The following is a 15,357-nucleotide window of genomic DNA, read 5'->3' as shown; positions in this document are numbered from 1 at the left end:
TAACTTTACTGTAACCACAACTACTGAAGAGTCACACAGGAATATATATATATATATATATATATATGTATGTATATATTTTTGTTAGGATGGTGTTGTAAAATGTTTAGATTGTATGGTAATCTTTTTTCTAATTGTGTGTGTGTGTGTGTGTGTTACACAAGTTGTTATTATATTTTTTTGAATTTTCTACCGAAATTAAATATTTTAATTTCAGTCCTAACAGAAATGTTTGCTCTATCTCTGTCGAAATGTTCGAAATAAAGAAACATTTCAAATACTTATTAATTTGTTACTCGTTTTCTCCAATTTTTGGGTGAAATATTCTTAGAAATATTTTGCTATTTCTGTGGGAATAATGCAATAAAAAATATAAGTAGAAATTCATTTTGGTTGGCTCAGGAAATAAAAATATTACGATAATTTTGGGAAACTTCAGGAAACGTAATACTATGCTACTGACCATATCACCACGACAAACCGCACCAATATATTATATATTTTCTCTTTTTTGTATTTCTCTCAATACAGAGGGATAGCAGTAACAAGAAATTGGGTCGAACACCAACACTTCATTTTTTAGTTAAAAAGATAAATTAAATTTTATTTAGTTAAAAATCCACACATCTGTATTTTATTTGATTTAAAACCCACGTGTTTGTACTTTGTTAGTTTGTTTAACCCAAATAAAATGCAACCAACGCAACTATCTTTTAGAGATACCATTACACCCAAGTGCAATGCAACTATTTTGAAACTTCATATATTTTGTGAAAATGATTAATGCACCCGATGCAAGTAACCCAATGTAGATATTTAAAAATTTGACTATTATACAGTCATTCTGCGAACAACTGCAAACCCTTGCACCCTTACTGCAAACCATTGCAAACTGTTCGCAAACTATTGCAAAACATTTGTAAATAGTTGGGTTATTTCCCTAATGGTCCCCAACTTTGTGACCAGCTTCCCGCCTGGCCTCCTAAATTAGCAAAAATACCCATATGGTCCCCTTTTTCCGTTATCTTTAACTGTCCGTTACTCTCACTCCACCTCATTTCCTCTCTCTGCCAAGTCACCTACAATGCCACATCATCATCTTCTCCGGCTGGGGTCGCCGGCCGGCCAAATTCCCGGCCGGCGACCTTCAAATATTAAAAAAATAAATAAATTATTTTCTCTCTCCTCTCTCTCTCTAGAATTTGTTTTTTTTTCCTCACTCTCTCTCTCTCTCTCTCTCTAAAACTCCGACGAAGGGGTTTCCCTTCGCCGGAGCTAGGTCTGCTCACGAACAGCCCCTTCAAGGTCTGTTCGTGAACAGATCTAATTGTTCACGAACAAACCCTTCAAGGTCTGTTCGTGAACAGATCTAATTGTTCACGAACAGACCAGATCTGTTCACGAACAGACCTTGAAGGGAAACCCCTTCGCCGGAGTTTTAGAGAGAGAGAGGGTGAGGAAAAAAAATTCTAGAGAGAGAGGAGAGAGAAAATAAATTTTTTTTTTTTTTTTTAATATTTGAAGCCCGGCGACCGATGCCGGAGAAGATGATGATGTGGCCGTGATAGGTGACTTGGCAGAGAGAGAAAATGAGATGGAGGAGAGAGAGTAACGGACAGTTAAAGATAACGGAGAAAGGGGGCTATATGGGTATTTTTGCTAGTTTAGGGGGCCAGGCGGGAAGCTGGTCACAAAGTTGGGGGCCATTAGGGAAATAACCCTAAATAGTTTGCAAAAAATTTGAATACTAGAATTTTCTAACACCAGAATTCTCACCCTTCAACTTTCTACGAATCAAGTCAAGAGTTCACTTCTGAGAAATGGATTTCATTTTCGAGTAACCTAGTAAAGACAAAAGAGATAAGCTTTTCAAAAGTAGGATTTGGTAGGAATCATGAATCTTTGGTGTGTTTGGCTACTAAGAATCCTTGGACTCTTGAATCCCTAATTCCAAAATTTGTATTAAACCAAAATCCCACCCTACCCCCTAGGATTTGCTAGGATTTTGGATTAATAAACCTAAATTTCAAACTTAAAATCAACAAAAATTTATTTCCCTTCTACAAAAATCATTATTTTTTCCAAAAATCATTATTATTTCAAAAAATTATTATTTTTTCAAAAAATCATTACTATTTCAAAAAATTATTATTTTTTCAAACAATCATTATTTTTTTTCAAAAATCATTATTTTTTTTCAAAAATCATTATTTTTTAAAAAATCATTATTTTTTAAAAAATCATTATTTTTTTAAAAACTCATTATTTTTTTAACAAATCATTTTTTTTTTCAAAAATCATTATTTTTTTCAAAAATCATTTTTTCCAAAAATCATTATATTATTTTTTTCAAAAATCATTATTCTTTTTCAAAAATCATTATTTTTTCAAAAATCATTATTTTTTTCAAAAATGATTTTTTTTTCAAAAATCATTATTTTTGAAGAATAATGATTTTTGAAAAATAATTATTTTGTAGAAGGAATAACTATTTTTTGAAAAAAATAATGTTTTTTGAAAAATAATGATTTTTGGAAAAAATAATGATTTTGAAAAAAAATAATGATTTTGAAAAAAAATAATGATTTTTGAAAAAATAATGATATTTAAAATATTTATTTTGTAGAAAGAAATAAATATTTTTGAAAAAATAATGATATTGAAAAAAATAATATTTTTAAAATAACTATTTTTGAAATTTTCGTGAAAAAAAAATAGGTTTCATGAAATTTCAGTTACCTAAAAACAATATTTGGATGAGATTTTGTTTTCGATATTATTCATGAATTTGAAGGATATTATTTTAATTAGAATCTTTTTTGTAAGAATCCAAATATAATAGACAAACCCCTCAACAAAAAAAAAAAAAAATATAATAGACAAACAAACCAAAGGATTTTAAATGAAGGAATCAAGAATCCTAGAATTCTTATTGGTTACCAAACAAACCAAAAGAAACCATTTGGATTCATGAATCCGTGGAATCATGAATCCTAAGGACTCATGAATTCGTGGATTCATGAATCCTGCAACCAAACGCACCATAAGGTAAATCGTAGGGATTTAAGTGTTTTGTCCTCGAGCCTGAGGAGGGAAGCCATTAGTGGTGGTAAGATGCTATGCTACTGACAACATGGCTTCATCAAAAGTCTTCTCTCTAACCCTTGACCGAGGAGGCCTTTGAACCCTTCACAAAGACTTCAAACTTGAACCCTTGGTGATGGTTCTAAGAAGACACTTGACGAGGGTTCCAATTCTCTCTATAATGTAGGGAGAGAGATCGATATCTGTTGGAGAGAGATCAAAAGATCTATTGGAGAGAGCAAGAGATCAAGATCTGTTGGAGAGAGCAAGATCGAGATCTGTTGGAGAGAGAGAGAGATCGAGGTCTGTTGGAGACAGAGACCCATTGGAGAGAGCGCGAGATAGGGTGTGGTGTGAATAAACTTGGCTTGGTCATAGTATATAGACCAAGTACTGTGTGTTTACGGTGCGAATAACAAAAAAGTGCAGTGCGACTAATATTTCCCTTCACACAAATACTAACATTAGCAACATAGCAAAAACTCTTTCTTTATAAAGCAAAATTCTCTTCTAGTAACTTGACACATTACAGAAGTGCACCAATTTTATCAGAGAACAAATAACTCTAGAACCAAGTTTCCCGGACGAAAAACGAACTAAACCCTCTGCTATTTGACCATAAGTTTTTATACCCAAACACACATGGTTAAATTTTGAAGTGGAGACACCAAGAAAGCGATTCCAGAAGCATAAGAACTCATTTCTCATCTGACAGGCTTAATTGGGAGTAGTTTTGATCTAATATGGTACCTTTTGTTTGTATTTGGTTCTAAGCATGGATAATCTTCTCTGTAATAATAGTTTCTCATCTTTTCTTCCCAATTTGTCCAAGTAGAAAACAATCTTTTTGAGAGTTAACGTTACTTCTTCACTTTCATAACCCAATTCTTTTTCTTGAATGCTTAAAACCCTCTTCAACAAGCTTAGGATTTCAATGTCATCCTTCCCTAGTCTAGTCTGAATAGACACCAAACAGTCCAGAGCTTCTCCTGAAATACAAACAGAATGGAAACATCAGCGAGTCCGTCGCCTCAGCTTTATGCTTTAATAACTTTAAGGTGCTAAACCACGTAAGCATAAAGAAAAACAAGCAAGAGTAAACAACTATGTAGAGAAAAACAATGTCCAATATTTATGCCACCAAGGATCAATGCTGAAGTGACAGAGCGACGAGGCTAGTCTTGAAGTTTACGCCATTGACTTTTGATTAATTGGGCATCTGTGCCTACAAGTGAATACTGGGCAGCTGGCCCTCTTCACCCCAGTAAGAAAATGGTGCAGAATAACTTCTTTAGGCCCATAAAAATGTTTCGACTATCAAACTCTGAGAAGAATCTGATTTTGGATTCTAAGCTTTATATGCATTTTGCAAATTTAGTTCCAAATACTTGGATGAGCTGTATTCACCATAAACATGCCGTCCAGATGGTTAGGTAGTAATGATAATCAGTTCAACCAACTAACTTAGACCAACCCAACCTAGTTGTCTCTGCCAGGAGATGGAACCGCTTCACATTAGGTGGTCAGGTTGATATAATTTTGGGGACACTGTCAATCCATGATCTTTAAGAGCATCCCCTCCATTTGTCATCCAAAAAGTATCTGAAAACTTTTAAGCACTTTACTAAAGTTTGCCTAGAATGACAGATTACCTTCAGAGACTAGAAACTTTATTCACCTAAAAAGAACTTACCAACTAGAAGAGATTCCTTCCCAAACGCTTTCTCACGAATCCTTACAACCTCTAAGGCCAGATGCTCGGCTTCTTCGTCCTGTTTCAGATAGTAGAGTGTAACTGCAAGATGCAGCATCGGGACAGTGATAGATTGATCACTGGAATCCACAGATCTTCTCATGATCTGCAAACTCATCCTCAATAAGCGCTCAGCTTCCACATAATTCTTTGAGCGTGAATAAGAAGTAGCGAGATTTATAAGGTGAGTCACTGAGCTTGGATGTTCATTCCCTTTACACTTTTCTGTTATCAGTAAGCACTCCTCTAGTAGCTGTCGGCCCTCTTGTTCCCTATGAAAAAATATACAAGTCAAAATGAAAATATGATAACAATAAAAGACCAAATAATATAACCAAGAGTCCGAGACAACAAAAATATTGTTGCAGCTCTATAACCGTTTTGGCTTACTCCATCTCACTGTGTTCGGTACCTCGTACTGGTATCCGATACTAATACTCTTAATAAATCCATACAACGTAGCCAAAAGTTATACAAGCAAACATGCAGCCACATTTTCCTCCAACACAGTTTTGGCCTTCTCGAACTCATTGTAATCTATACCTCCTACTGATGTCGGACACTGATACCCATAATGGGTCCATGTTATAAAGCCAAAAGTAATACATGCAAACACTGCGGCATACTTTTCTCTGAACACCGTTTCAATGGTGGCAGCAGAGAGAAGTTCCAACTTAATCATTTTATTGATTGGCAGGTTATAGTTAGCGGCATTCCACATATGACAAAGTTAAGGCAACAGAACAAACAGAAGAAAACAAATCAAAATGGAAATTCACACTCGGATCCCAATAGTGGGCCTCAATGACACAAATGAATGAAGTTCGCACCTTCCTGCAACATGAAGTAACTCTGCCAAATCTATTCTTATCTTCTCTACAAGTTCATCATCTAAAGCCATGTATTTTGAATCGTTAATAACCTTAATCCCTCTCCTATACAATTGAATTGCTTCGTCTACGTCTCCTGAAAACCAAGATTCACATTCAGTGGTAAAGTTATGAATCACATCAATTTTGGTAACATGATGCATTGATGCTATACGTTAAAATTTAGATGTTTTATTATGATCAACGAGGTTTAGGGTTTTTCCCTAGAGATAAAGTAAACTGCAGCATAATGTTCCCATAAAGGATTTATGGTTCAAGAGTAGATGATTGTTTCGTATAGGCTTTTAGCGAAGGAGGTGCAAGCAGATCACATGGATAACAAAATGGACTCTGCAGATATTTAAATCGAATGATACGGTATATAGTTTTTAATACGATAGTGGAATCCCTGAGCAGTAGTTCAACTAGGTAACAAGCATACTGAGTATGCATTCAGTATGCTAAAAGAAAACGAATATTACCCTTTGCACACATAGCATGGGCTAGAGAACACATAGCAACTCCAACTCTTCCATCATTTTCTCCATATAACTTTGTGTATATCTGCAAAATTCTACAGGGAAAGGAGAAACAGAGATTCAAATCATGGAAGAAATGATAAATAAGCAAGTAGGTAGACTATTTACCTGTTAAAAGACTGTTCAGCATCGGAAGCCTTCCCTTCCTTGATTAAAAGATTTCCAAGACCCAACAGAGGCACCACAATATCCTCGCTTTTATCACCTCTGCTGGTTTCTAGAATTGTGATTGCCCGATGATAGATCTCAATCGCTTTCGAGGCCCTTCCTATGGAAGTATAAACTTTTGCCGTTCCCAAAAGTGGCGTTATAAGGAAGGGACTATCCTGTCCTATGAGAGAAAACATTCAACCATATTCTATTTGTTATTTTGCCTAATTGAGAGCCTATTCGGCCTTACAGAAAAGGTTATTTATTAGACCAACAATTTCTTTAAGTCTACTAACTGAATAGTGAAGACTTCATTACCCCATTAGCCCACTCCAATGTCCTAATAAAGACTTGATGCATAGAGAAAAGGAAGAGTACTTACCAAATAAACACTCTAGAATTTCAAGACCTCTCCTGTACATGTGCATAGCCTCCTCAAGCTTCCCCAAATTTGTGTACATACTTCCCATATGCATCAGCACTGAATCTAAAAGACGCTCTTCGTTCTTCAAACTTCCAACAATCTCACTCAACTGCTCTTTATAATGAAAGTAAATGCTGATGAAAATGCATTTTCAACAAAAGAATTTACAGAAATTACATTTCAATAATAACTTAATTCACATTTTAGAGGGGGGATGTTTATAACAGTTTTTGCTGTAAAAAAAAAGGTCATAACCAATTCATATATGATTTGTGAACTTTGCTAGCAAGGAAGAGAATGACACAAAATGTCTCAAATTTAATCACAGTAAAACTTTCCCTTACTGTTAAGTTTGTGGTCATCCAACTCAAAACCAATTTGGCAATGAGCAGAGAGGACCTAGACATTATATTATTGGCTACCAGATCATCCTTCTCCCATGTGGGACTATTCTCACACTTACCCATCTACCATGTCTAATGTCTTAGGCTACAGCCTACAAGGTTCCGACTACTTCCCATGGAACTAGGTGAGTTTGGGAGAACATGCCAGTTTCAATTGTTTAATTACAATTTTACTTTCCATGGGAGTGGGGGCCATTAACTTAAAAGTGTGATAAATAGTTTGGTTTTAACACATTTGTTGAACACACATCTTTGTTTTCCCTCGCATCTGCTTATGCGGAACTAGTGGAAATGAATGCATTCCAACGGATACAAAAATGCTACAAATGCAACCTAACTACAGAAAGAGTTTTGCTAAAAAAAAGTGTCTGAATTTGAAGGACGATGACAAGATGCTAAAGCTTCAGGCAAACAAAATTACCTTTTCCAAGAGAAACTCAACAAACTCGAAGTTTCCAAGACCCATGAAACCCAAGGCTATGACATCAATCACCGCAGCTTGTTCTATGCCTTTAACCCCTGCATCCAACTGTTTTTTCACTGCTTTGTAATTAGCTTCAAGTAGATCGATGGCGCGGTCTTCATTTCCCAACTTGATCAGGGTTTTGACTTCAACAAATAACTCCTGCAACTGTCTCTCAAAGTCATTCATGCCGTCGGTGGAGTTACTTGAGCTAGGAAGCAACGTTTTAGACCTGCTGGCAGTTATTATCCCACGCATTATCACTTTAAGGAGCTTTGATATTAAAATTTGTTTTCGAAGCAGACAAAAAACTAAGTGTCCCAAGGATGAAAGGATTGTCAAATATAGCCCGGACAAGAAGTATTTCGTGGAAAGGGAGGAAAAGAAAAACAGCACGAAAAGAGAAAAACAGAACGATAAGTACATATTTATATATTAGTTAGTATTAACCTTCTCTACCAGCTAAATTTGGAAGCTAACAAATATCTTACTATGCAGTATGCAGTATTACAGTCGATAATTGACGTTTCTTTCACTTGAAACTAATGACTGATGTTTTCCTTTTTTTTGAATCATTTGAATTAATTGAAAGGAAAAAGAACGAAACAAGGGGAGGGAGCTAAAAGCTCACAAGGAGCTTAGAGCTACCCTCCCAAGGGAAACCAACACGAAAAAAAAAAGAAAAACTAAGAAATAACTAGGCGAACGATCAGAGTATCACTCCAAAATTTCCTCCCAAGGGAAAGAAAAACCAACACTGATGTTTTCCTTTAGTTTCTAACTATATCAGTTGACACTTCAGGCACAACCTTTTCTGGGGTTTGAATGAAAGAGTTTTTTGTAAAGGCTAACATTTTCCATTGGAAGGGCCAAATCTATGTATGCATAATTGGTGTTGAGACCAACATCTGGTAACATTAAGTTATGCGCTCCAAATTTTAAAACTCACCTAACAATCAAAACTACATGAATGAAGCACCCTAATTCTAAATGTTTCACTAAATTCTGAATTACTCGTGTATTAGATATCCAGATGAAGAAACTAGAATACACAATTAAATGCTCAAGAAACTGCAAGATCCAGGTAATTTCCTAGTTTCAAGATGCTTGAGAATTTAGAGTAACACGAAAGTTCGAAATCTTCCTAAAAAGTTTGTTGTTGTCATATATAAATACAGTTCATTCTAACAAAATTCATGGTTTAGAATATTTGTTCAACTAACGCCACATGAAAGAGGAACAGTCTTAACATGAAAAGAAAGCTAGAAATATCTTTTGTAGTGTTTCACCCGACAAAGTAAGTCAGACTGCAATACTAAAATACATAGTTCAACATGACAACAACTACTGGCACGCCTACTTGAAGGTTACACATTTTAACGAACTTTTTAAACATATAAGCAACAACCCAAAGTTTTATAGCAGTACCCAACCAGAGCCAAGTGAACTGACCTAGGTGATTTGTTTGAAATGGAAATGTCTGAAAGAGCGCCATCTTTTTCACGACTGTTGTGTAATTCTACCGGGGTATTAGTGGTGAAGCATCTTATTCCACGAAGATGATTAAGAATTCTACGAGGTACCCCGTAAAGTTTGATAGTGCATTTTTGGCATTGGATATGCAATGGAACATGTTTGGACCCTATCATATGCAACTTGAAGCATCCTTCATCCTTACTGAAAAATTCATTATAAGAAAGTTATTGCATCCCAATATTCACAAGGACTAGAGAATTCAAATCTAAAATAGGGCAATATTAAGATCTTATGTGGTTCACTATCACAGAAATACAGAATCATATTACATCAAATTGAAGGTTGACCCAATTTTCACCATAAATCAAACCAAGATTACAAGAAACCCGATACGAATGGCTACCCTGTGTCAAGAACATAATGAGGATTCTAATGAAACTATGTACTAGGAGTTGTATTATTTTCTTCACAAAAACTCAGATTGAAACCAAACAATCCATGAAAATCATAAATCAGCACACACAACTTAAACCCAGTATCAGCATTTCTATAAAACTCAATAAATCAAAGTTGTTTGATTTTATTCAAATTTATAACATTTTTTAAGTTACTGGGTATACCTAAAAATAGATCAACTAGTATAAAGTTAGGTCTCCATAAAGATAATCATGAAAATTGTCTTTTGTTCTTTCAACTGGAAGGTCTTTCATGTTTTCCAAGAAACCCTAATTATTGTTAGTATTTAAATATACGAGGTAGTACCTGTTGAAGTAAGGGGAGGATGGAAGAAGAAGTGAAGCAGCCATGGAAGCTGAAAGTAGAGATAACACCAACTATGCTAAAATACGCCGTGGATTCTTTATAGTTCATTTGGGAAGTTTGGGGGCGCCTACATAGTACTCGGAACAATAAACTCAAGGGTGTGTTAGAGGCACAACCAACTTTACAATTGGCACATATCCATAACAGGTGGGGAAATTGCCCATGAGCCCGAACCCGTCCCGGGCACCTGAACCCCACGAGGACCATGGGCGCTCGCACCCGTCTTGGAAACAACCCACATGCCCCGCCAAGTTTTGATGCGCGGGTTCGGGTTAAATCTCTTACCCGGCCAAGCCCGTTCCCACACTATACTTTGTACACAAACTTCACCTTGTACACTCTATCACCAAAGCTAGTGGGGAACTAGAGAGAGTGTCTAGCCTCTGGTCTCAATCCTTTTGCTCTTTCTATTCCGTTTTAACATATTTTATGGATTATCTAGCTCTTTTTCTTGGTCATCTGCTTTCCTTAACTTTTTTTTTTTGTTAGGGATCTTCTTTCTTTAACTTGTTATCCCAAATGAATGTATTATTCCATTAGTTTATGACACTTCAAATTTCCTAAAATATTTGAGTTTTTTTTTTTTGGTTAAACTAAAATATTTGAGTTATTCATTGGGGACATTTAATGTCTTACAATATCTTTTTATTCATTTAGGACATTTCAGCTATTCACTAATCTCTCTACTATTGTTTGGGATACAAAATCACAGACATTTCAAAACAATTGAATTTTGGAGACATTTGTGAATACTTTAAATTTGGAGAGTACAGAGCTAGAATGCCGTTGAAGATATAGGAAATATTTTTTTGTAGATATTTTGATTAAAAATATAATAAAAGTAAATGACAATTATTATTATTTGATGAATAATATTTGACGAATAAAAATAACGTAATAATTAATATATAGTAATATTACTATAATATTACAATATCATTATAATATAGTATTATTATATTATTATCATATTATATTATTGTCATTAAAATATTTTAATGATATACTAAAATAAAAAGTATCTAACAATTATCCATTAATGTTAACAGATATCCAAATGTTCAATAAAATCCAAAAATATATTTTTGAAATATAAGTAAGAATATGTTATTTCATATGATAATACAACAGTAATATTATGGTAATAAATAAATATCACCACTTGTTGTCCACAAGTATTCAGTTGTCCACGAAAGTCTAAAAACATATTTTTGGGATCTCACCTTTCATTTTGGTTGGAGGGGTGTTGAAATCATACTTTGATCTGACTCTTTTGTGTCAGTCCCGCTCTTTGGTACGACGATCCTCTCCTCGTTCCCTTCTCCTTGGCGCTTCCCTTTCTAATGGGAGCTTGACAATTTTTTTCATCTTTCTATAATCCTCTCAGAGTGGGGGGGTACATCTTTAGATATCTCTTGAAGTATATAGTCTTGCTACAATCTCCTTTTCAAGACTATACGGATGACATCAGAGTCCTGGTGAAGTATTTGGATCATCTCGTTTCGGGCCAGTAACTATCCGACCATTCTACTATTCTCTGTACAATCTTGAACGGGTCTTCGCCGGTCTTATCCATTATTCGACTGCCCTCAAAGACATAACAGGAGGTCAACGCGAGCTCGCCGAATAAATGAATGGATTTAGCTTCAAGAGTTTGATACCATGATTGTGTTGGTCCCTTCAAGACTGTCGGGAAGACGACACTAAATTGACTTATCGGTGGCACTTAGACTCATCAGCGAGATGTAATCTCGCCCGAGCCATCGTAGTTCTCCAAGTGAGGTCACTTAAAATTTTTTATCCTTTGTTCTTCAAGTATCTCAGAGCTCAACGAAGCTGAGGTTATTTCCGCTCTCATCGGCGTGTGTCGTTCCTCGTACATCCTAATGAGTTAAGATAGTTGGTGGATGACCAAATCGTTTACTGAAAGCTCGTCCCGATCCTTTACTGTTACGAGGATCGGTTCAACTTCCTCTACTTCGGTTTCAACTGTCGGGTGATCTCTTCGTGGATGTCTTTGTTTTGGTCTCACGTCTTTTTTCTCTGCGAACACAGTAACTCCATAGCTTCCAAGCTATTTCGGTTGGAGCACGGTGCGAAAGCATTAACAGGGGTTGAGAAGAGTTTCCACGAAAGGGTCCTTATTTTTTCCATTCGCTCCTGCCTTTTTGAATTCTTTTCACAAATGCTGCTTCTTTTCAAGCTTTCGATAAATCCACCTGCAACTTTCGAGCATATTCCCTGCACCCCGCAGTTTTTCGACTTTGAGGCGTTCAACCTCAGTGGCTAATTCCACAATTCTAGGGAGTTATGCCTTATTAACCATATCCTCTTGTGAAGGCATTCCAATTTTTCTAAGGTAAATTCGAAAATAAAGTAAGGTGTGATTCCGCGAGGAATCGAGTTGAGATTCGAGTTACCGACCCATGATGGTTTAGCCGCAGTCAGCCATCCTTCAAGCACCAATTTGCTGATGTCAAATTTTGTCCTTATGATATCAGTCAGAATAGTGAGAACGTGATGTTGAGTCTCGTTTTAAGTCATGAAACTGCTACGTGGAATGTCGCTTTGCTCATCTTGATCTAGAGGTGAAACCTGCAGGGAGCTCAGAAACAGCTTTGACGCTCAAGACAGTCATATTGCCCTTGCAATTAAAATATTAAGAATTGAGTGAATCGTAGAGGTTGTGCCTTCTTCGAGGCAGGTTCATTACCTTTTATAGGCTTCTTTAACCGACTGTAAAGAGGCGGTGATCATGAGGCGGTTGAGATCCACTAGGTTGGATTGAGCTACTATTTCGTAGTCTGAAGTTATTAAGGTCTTCCTTTGGAGTTATCTCGTATCTTTCATATTTAGAAGTTACCGCGCTCAAAGATTCTAGATAGATTATGTTTCTGAGTTAATAGATTCTTTAGGAGATGTTTTCTCCTTAAAAGATTCTTGAAGTCCAAGTTTATTAAATACTTAAGATCCTAACTGACTGTATATTTGATTAGATGCAGGATTAAGTCAGTAAGCATTACGCACTCTTCTACCCCCCCCCCCCCCTCCCCCCATGTTCCGAGATTGAGGTATCGACCCTGATGACATGGATCCCCTCGTTTTCTTATAAGTCTTATGGCAGACTTGGTTGTATTTGTGTTAGGCCAAGGCTTAAGGCGTTTAGGACAATCATACCGACCCCCCAGTTGATTTCATGCGGCTTGATCCGTTAAGCTTTGGTTTGACCTCCATATTGATTTCATGCGGCTTGATCCGTTAAGCTTTCAGTCCTGCGACTTATTGACCTTGGTGAACTGATGACTAATTTTTGGATCATAAAGAACAACTTCGAAAAAGTTGTCCATTAAGAAAATAAAAATCAAGCAGACTATTTATAAGCAACAACTGAAGAGCAAAAGTCTTAAAAATGAATCAATGAATAAATTTGTTCTTAAGGATATTTAAAGGCATGTAAGTCTCTCACATCCAGACGCACACCTAAGCAGCCTTGGAAAGCAATGTTTATTACCTAAGGGAAAAAATTGGGGTTTCAGGAACAACCTTGGTATACTCAAACCTATAGATTTATTTACTTAATTTAATTATGAATTGTTTCATCATTTGCATATAATTATCCGTGGAAATCAAATGAAATACAATTAAGATCTTCTACTCATTAGTTTCTCTACTTTCGACTAAAGGATATAGTTCTAATAATAATAAAATATTGTAAGGTTTTGTGTGTATCTAATACACTAACTAATGTTGTAAGCGGAATCTCAAACATATAATGTTTAACACTAGTTATTCAGGATCATATGCAAGAACTAATAGAATCAGGAAAAAATAACCTCAAACGCAATTTTTCCCTCGAACCTTTCCAATCACGTGTGAAGATCCAGAGCTCCAATTGTCGCTCCTCTACTTGAGATACCGAGTAGGTTAAGATCTCCCTTCCTTAATGTCTGCTAAAACTTAATGGAAGGTTGAGAAGAACCTTTCTTCTTGGCTAGATAGAAGGAATGAGAGCTTTTTCTCTTTAATCTTCCCTCTCTAAAATGTGTGAGAGAGATGATTCCCTTGAGAAAATTCCACACCTTTTCTGAACCCTGACTGGTCCTTATATAGGGAATTCCTAATAAGATTTTCACTCAAACAAAGATTCCTAAAGACCCTCAGAAAAGATAATTATCCATAATTTTTTTAAACACCCTTTTAAGGGAAATTAGGATTTCCCCTTATGTGGTCGTCCAAACCAGCCCTTTATGGGCTTGGCTTGGCCGACCCACTCATACTGGTCGGCCACGCTATGGCCGGCCATCATTAGCCTTCTTCCGGGCTTCCCTTTTAAGTCTGGTTCATTCTATCTTTGTTCTGAATCTCCACTCGAACCTTTTGACTTATTTAGTTGGATCCAATCCATCTTTAGCCTAGCTCAGACTAGTCAAATCTCTCCGATCAAGCTAGCCTTCTTATGTGTAATCCGTTGTAGGATCCGGTTTTTAGCCGCGAATTACCAAAGTAATCCGACGATCGTAAGCGGTTTCTAGCAAAGCATTACGACCCCTAATTGGACCGGACTGAATGATCTTCATGATTAGTTAATCGTTATCTTAGTTGACAAATTGATCGCATTGTTACCTTGATCAAAGGACACTCCTTCAGAAGGACATCTCCTTCAGACCGAACGGGTATATCCTTCAAATATTACATTCCAATAGGTTGGAATCTTCACCGTATAATTGTTCCCTCCTCACTTTTTTCTACCTTTCACGTATTTGTAACATTTCATAGAATTTATCCAAATAACTATTTATAAGACTTTCTTCAATGATAGGTGAAACACAATATTTACCTTAGAAATTGTAGAATATAACTCTTAAATGATGAGGCCACTTTGTTTTCCACTTTCTCTCATAGGATACGAAGGTCGGGTAACAGTAAGAATTTACTTATACAGACAGAAGAGTATTGCCAAAAAAATAACATTTCATATGAAGTGAAACTCATAAACCTAGCATGTGATATTGCAATTGAAAGACAAATATCCCTCGAATGAATTTAGAAATGGTTGTTAATTCAATATTCCATTGTTTGATAAATATGGGGGTAATGCATAAAATCATGTTATGTGGACGCTTTTGTAGGATGAGGTCATAATCGCTCTTTCATTTTCACTCTTTTCGCCTTTGTATCTTTTATTCTTTATCTCTCATTGCAAAGGCTAAACTTAATTTGGTGATCTTCTTTTGAGTCTTTTTTTTTTGTTGAAAGATCTTCTTTTGCATTAACTATTAAAGTTTCTTTTTTTTTCATTCTTAATAAAACATAGTATTGGAAGGAACATACGCATGTTGATAGGCCTGAAAAAGGTCTATTCCCGCAAGTATA

General features: G+C 35.8%; 1 protein-coding gene across 2 annotated transcripts; it reads right to left on the bottom strand.

Annotated features, from left to right (window-relative positions):
- Nucleotides 1-3,557: 3,557 nt before the first annotated feature.
- On the bottom strand, nt 3,558-10,030 carry LOC147544841 (Tetratricopeptide repeat (TPR)-like superfamily protein). Of its 2 annotated transcripts, none has more exons than XM_086636033.1 (9): nt 9,925-10,030; nt 9,139-9,363; nt 7,645-7,918; nt 6,778-6,928; nt 6,354-6,576; nt 6,189-6,280; nt 5,668-5,803; nt 4,778-5,109; nt 3,558-4,073 (listed from the first exon to the last, which is right to left on the bottom strand). In XM_086636033.1, exons 1-9 carry the CDS (start codon nt 9,966-9,968, stop codon nt 3,823-3,825), a joined length of 1,728 nt encoding a protein of 575 aa, XP_086492159.1. In that variant the 5' UTR covers nt 9,969-10,030; the 3' UTR covers nt 3,558-3,822. The 2 variants fall into 2 exon arrangements, with proteins under 2 accessions (XP_086492159.1, XP_086492158.1); XM_086636032.1 differs by having other exon boundaries at nt 7,645-7,921; nt 9,925-10,012.
- Nucleotides 10,031-15,357: the final 5,327 nt, after the last annotated feature.

This window comes from Eschscholzia californica, unplaced genomic scaffold (genome assembly GCF_041429995.1).
Source record: "Eschscholzia californica isolate CP2 unplaced genomic scaffold, dmEscCali1.0.p SCAF_4, whole genome shotgun sequence".
NCBI classification, from domain to species: Eukaryota; Viridiplantae; Streptophyta; class Magnoliopsida; order Ranunculales; family Papaveraceae; genus Eschscholzia; species Eschscholzia californica.
Note: the sequence above shows the minus strand (reverse complement) of the source record. Positions and strands in the feature narration are given on the sequence as shown.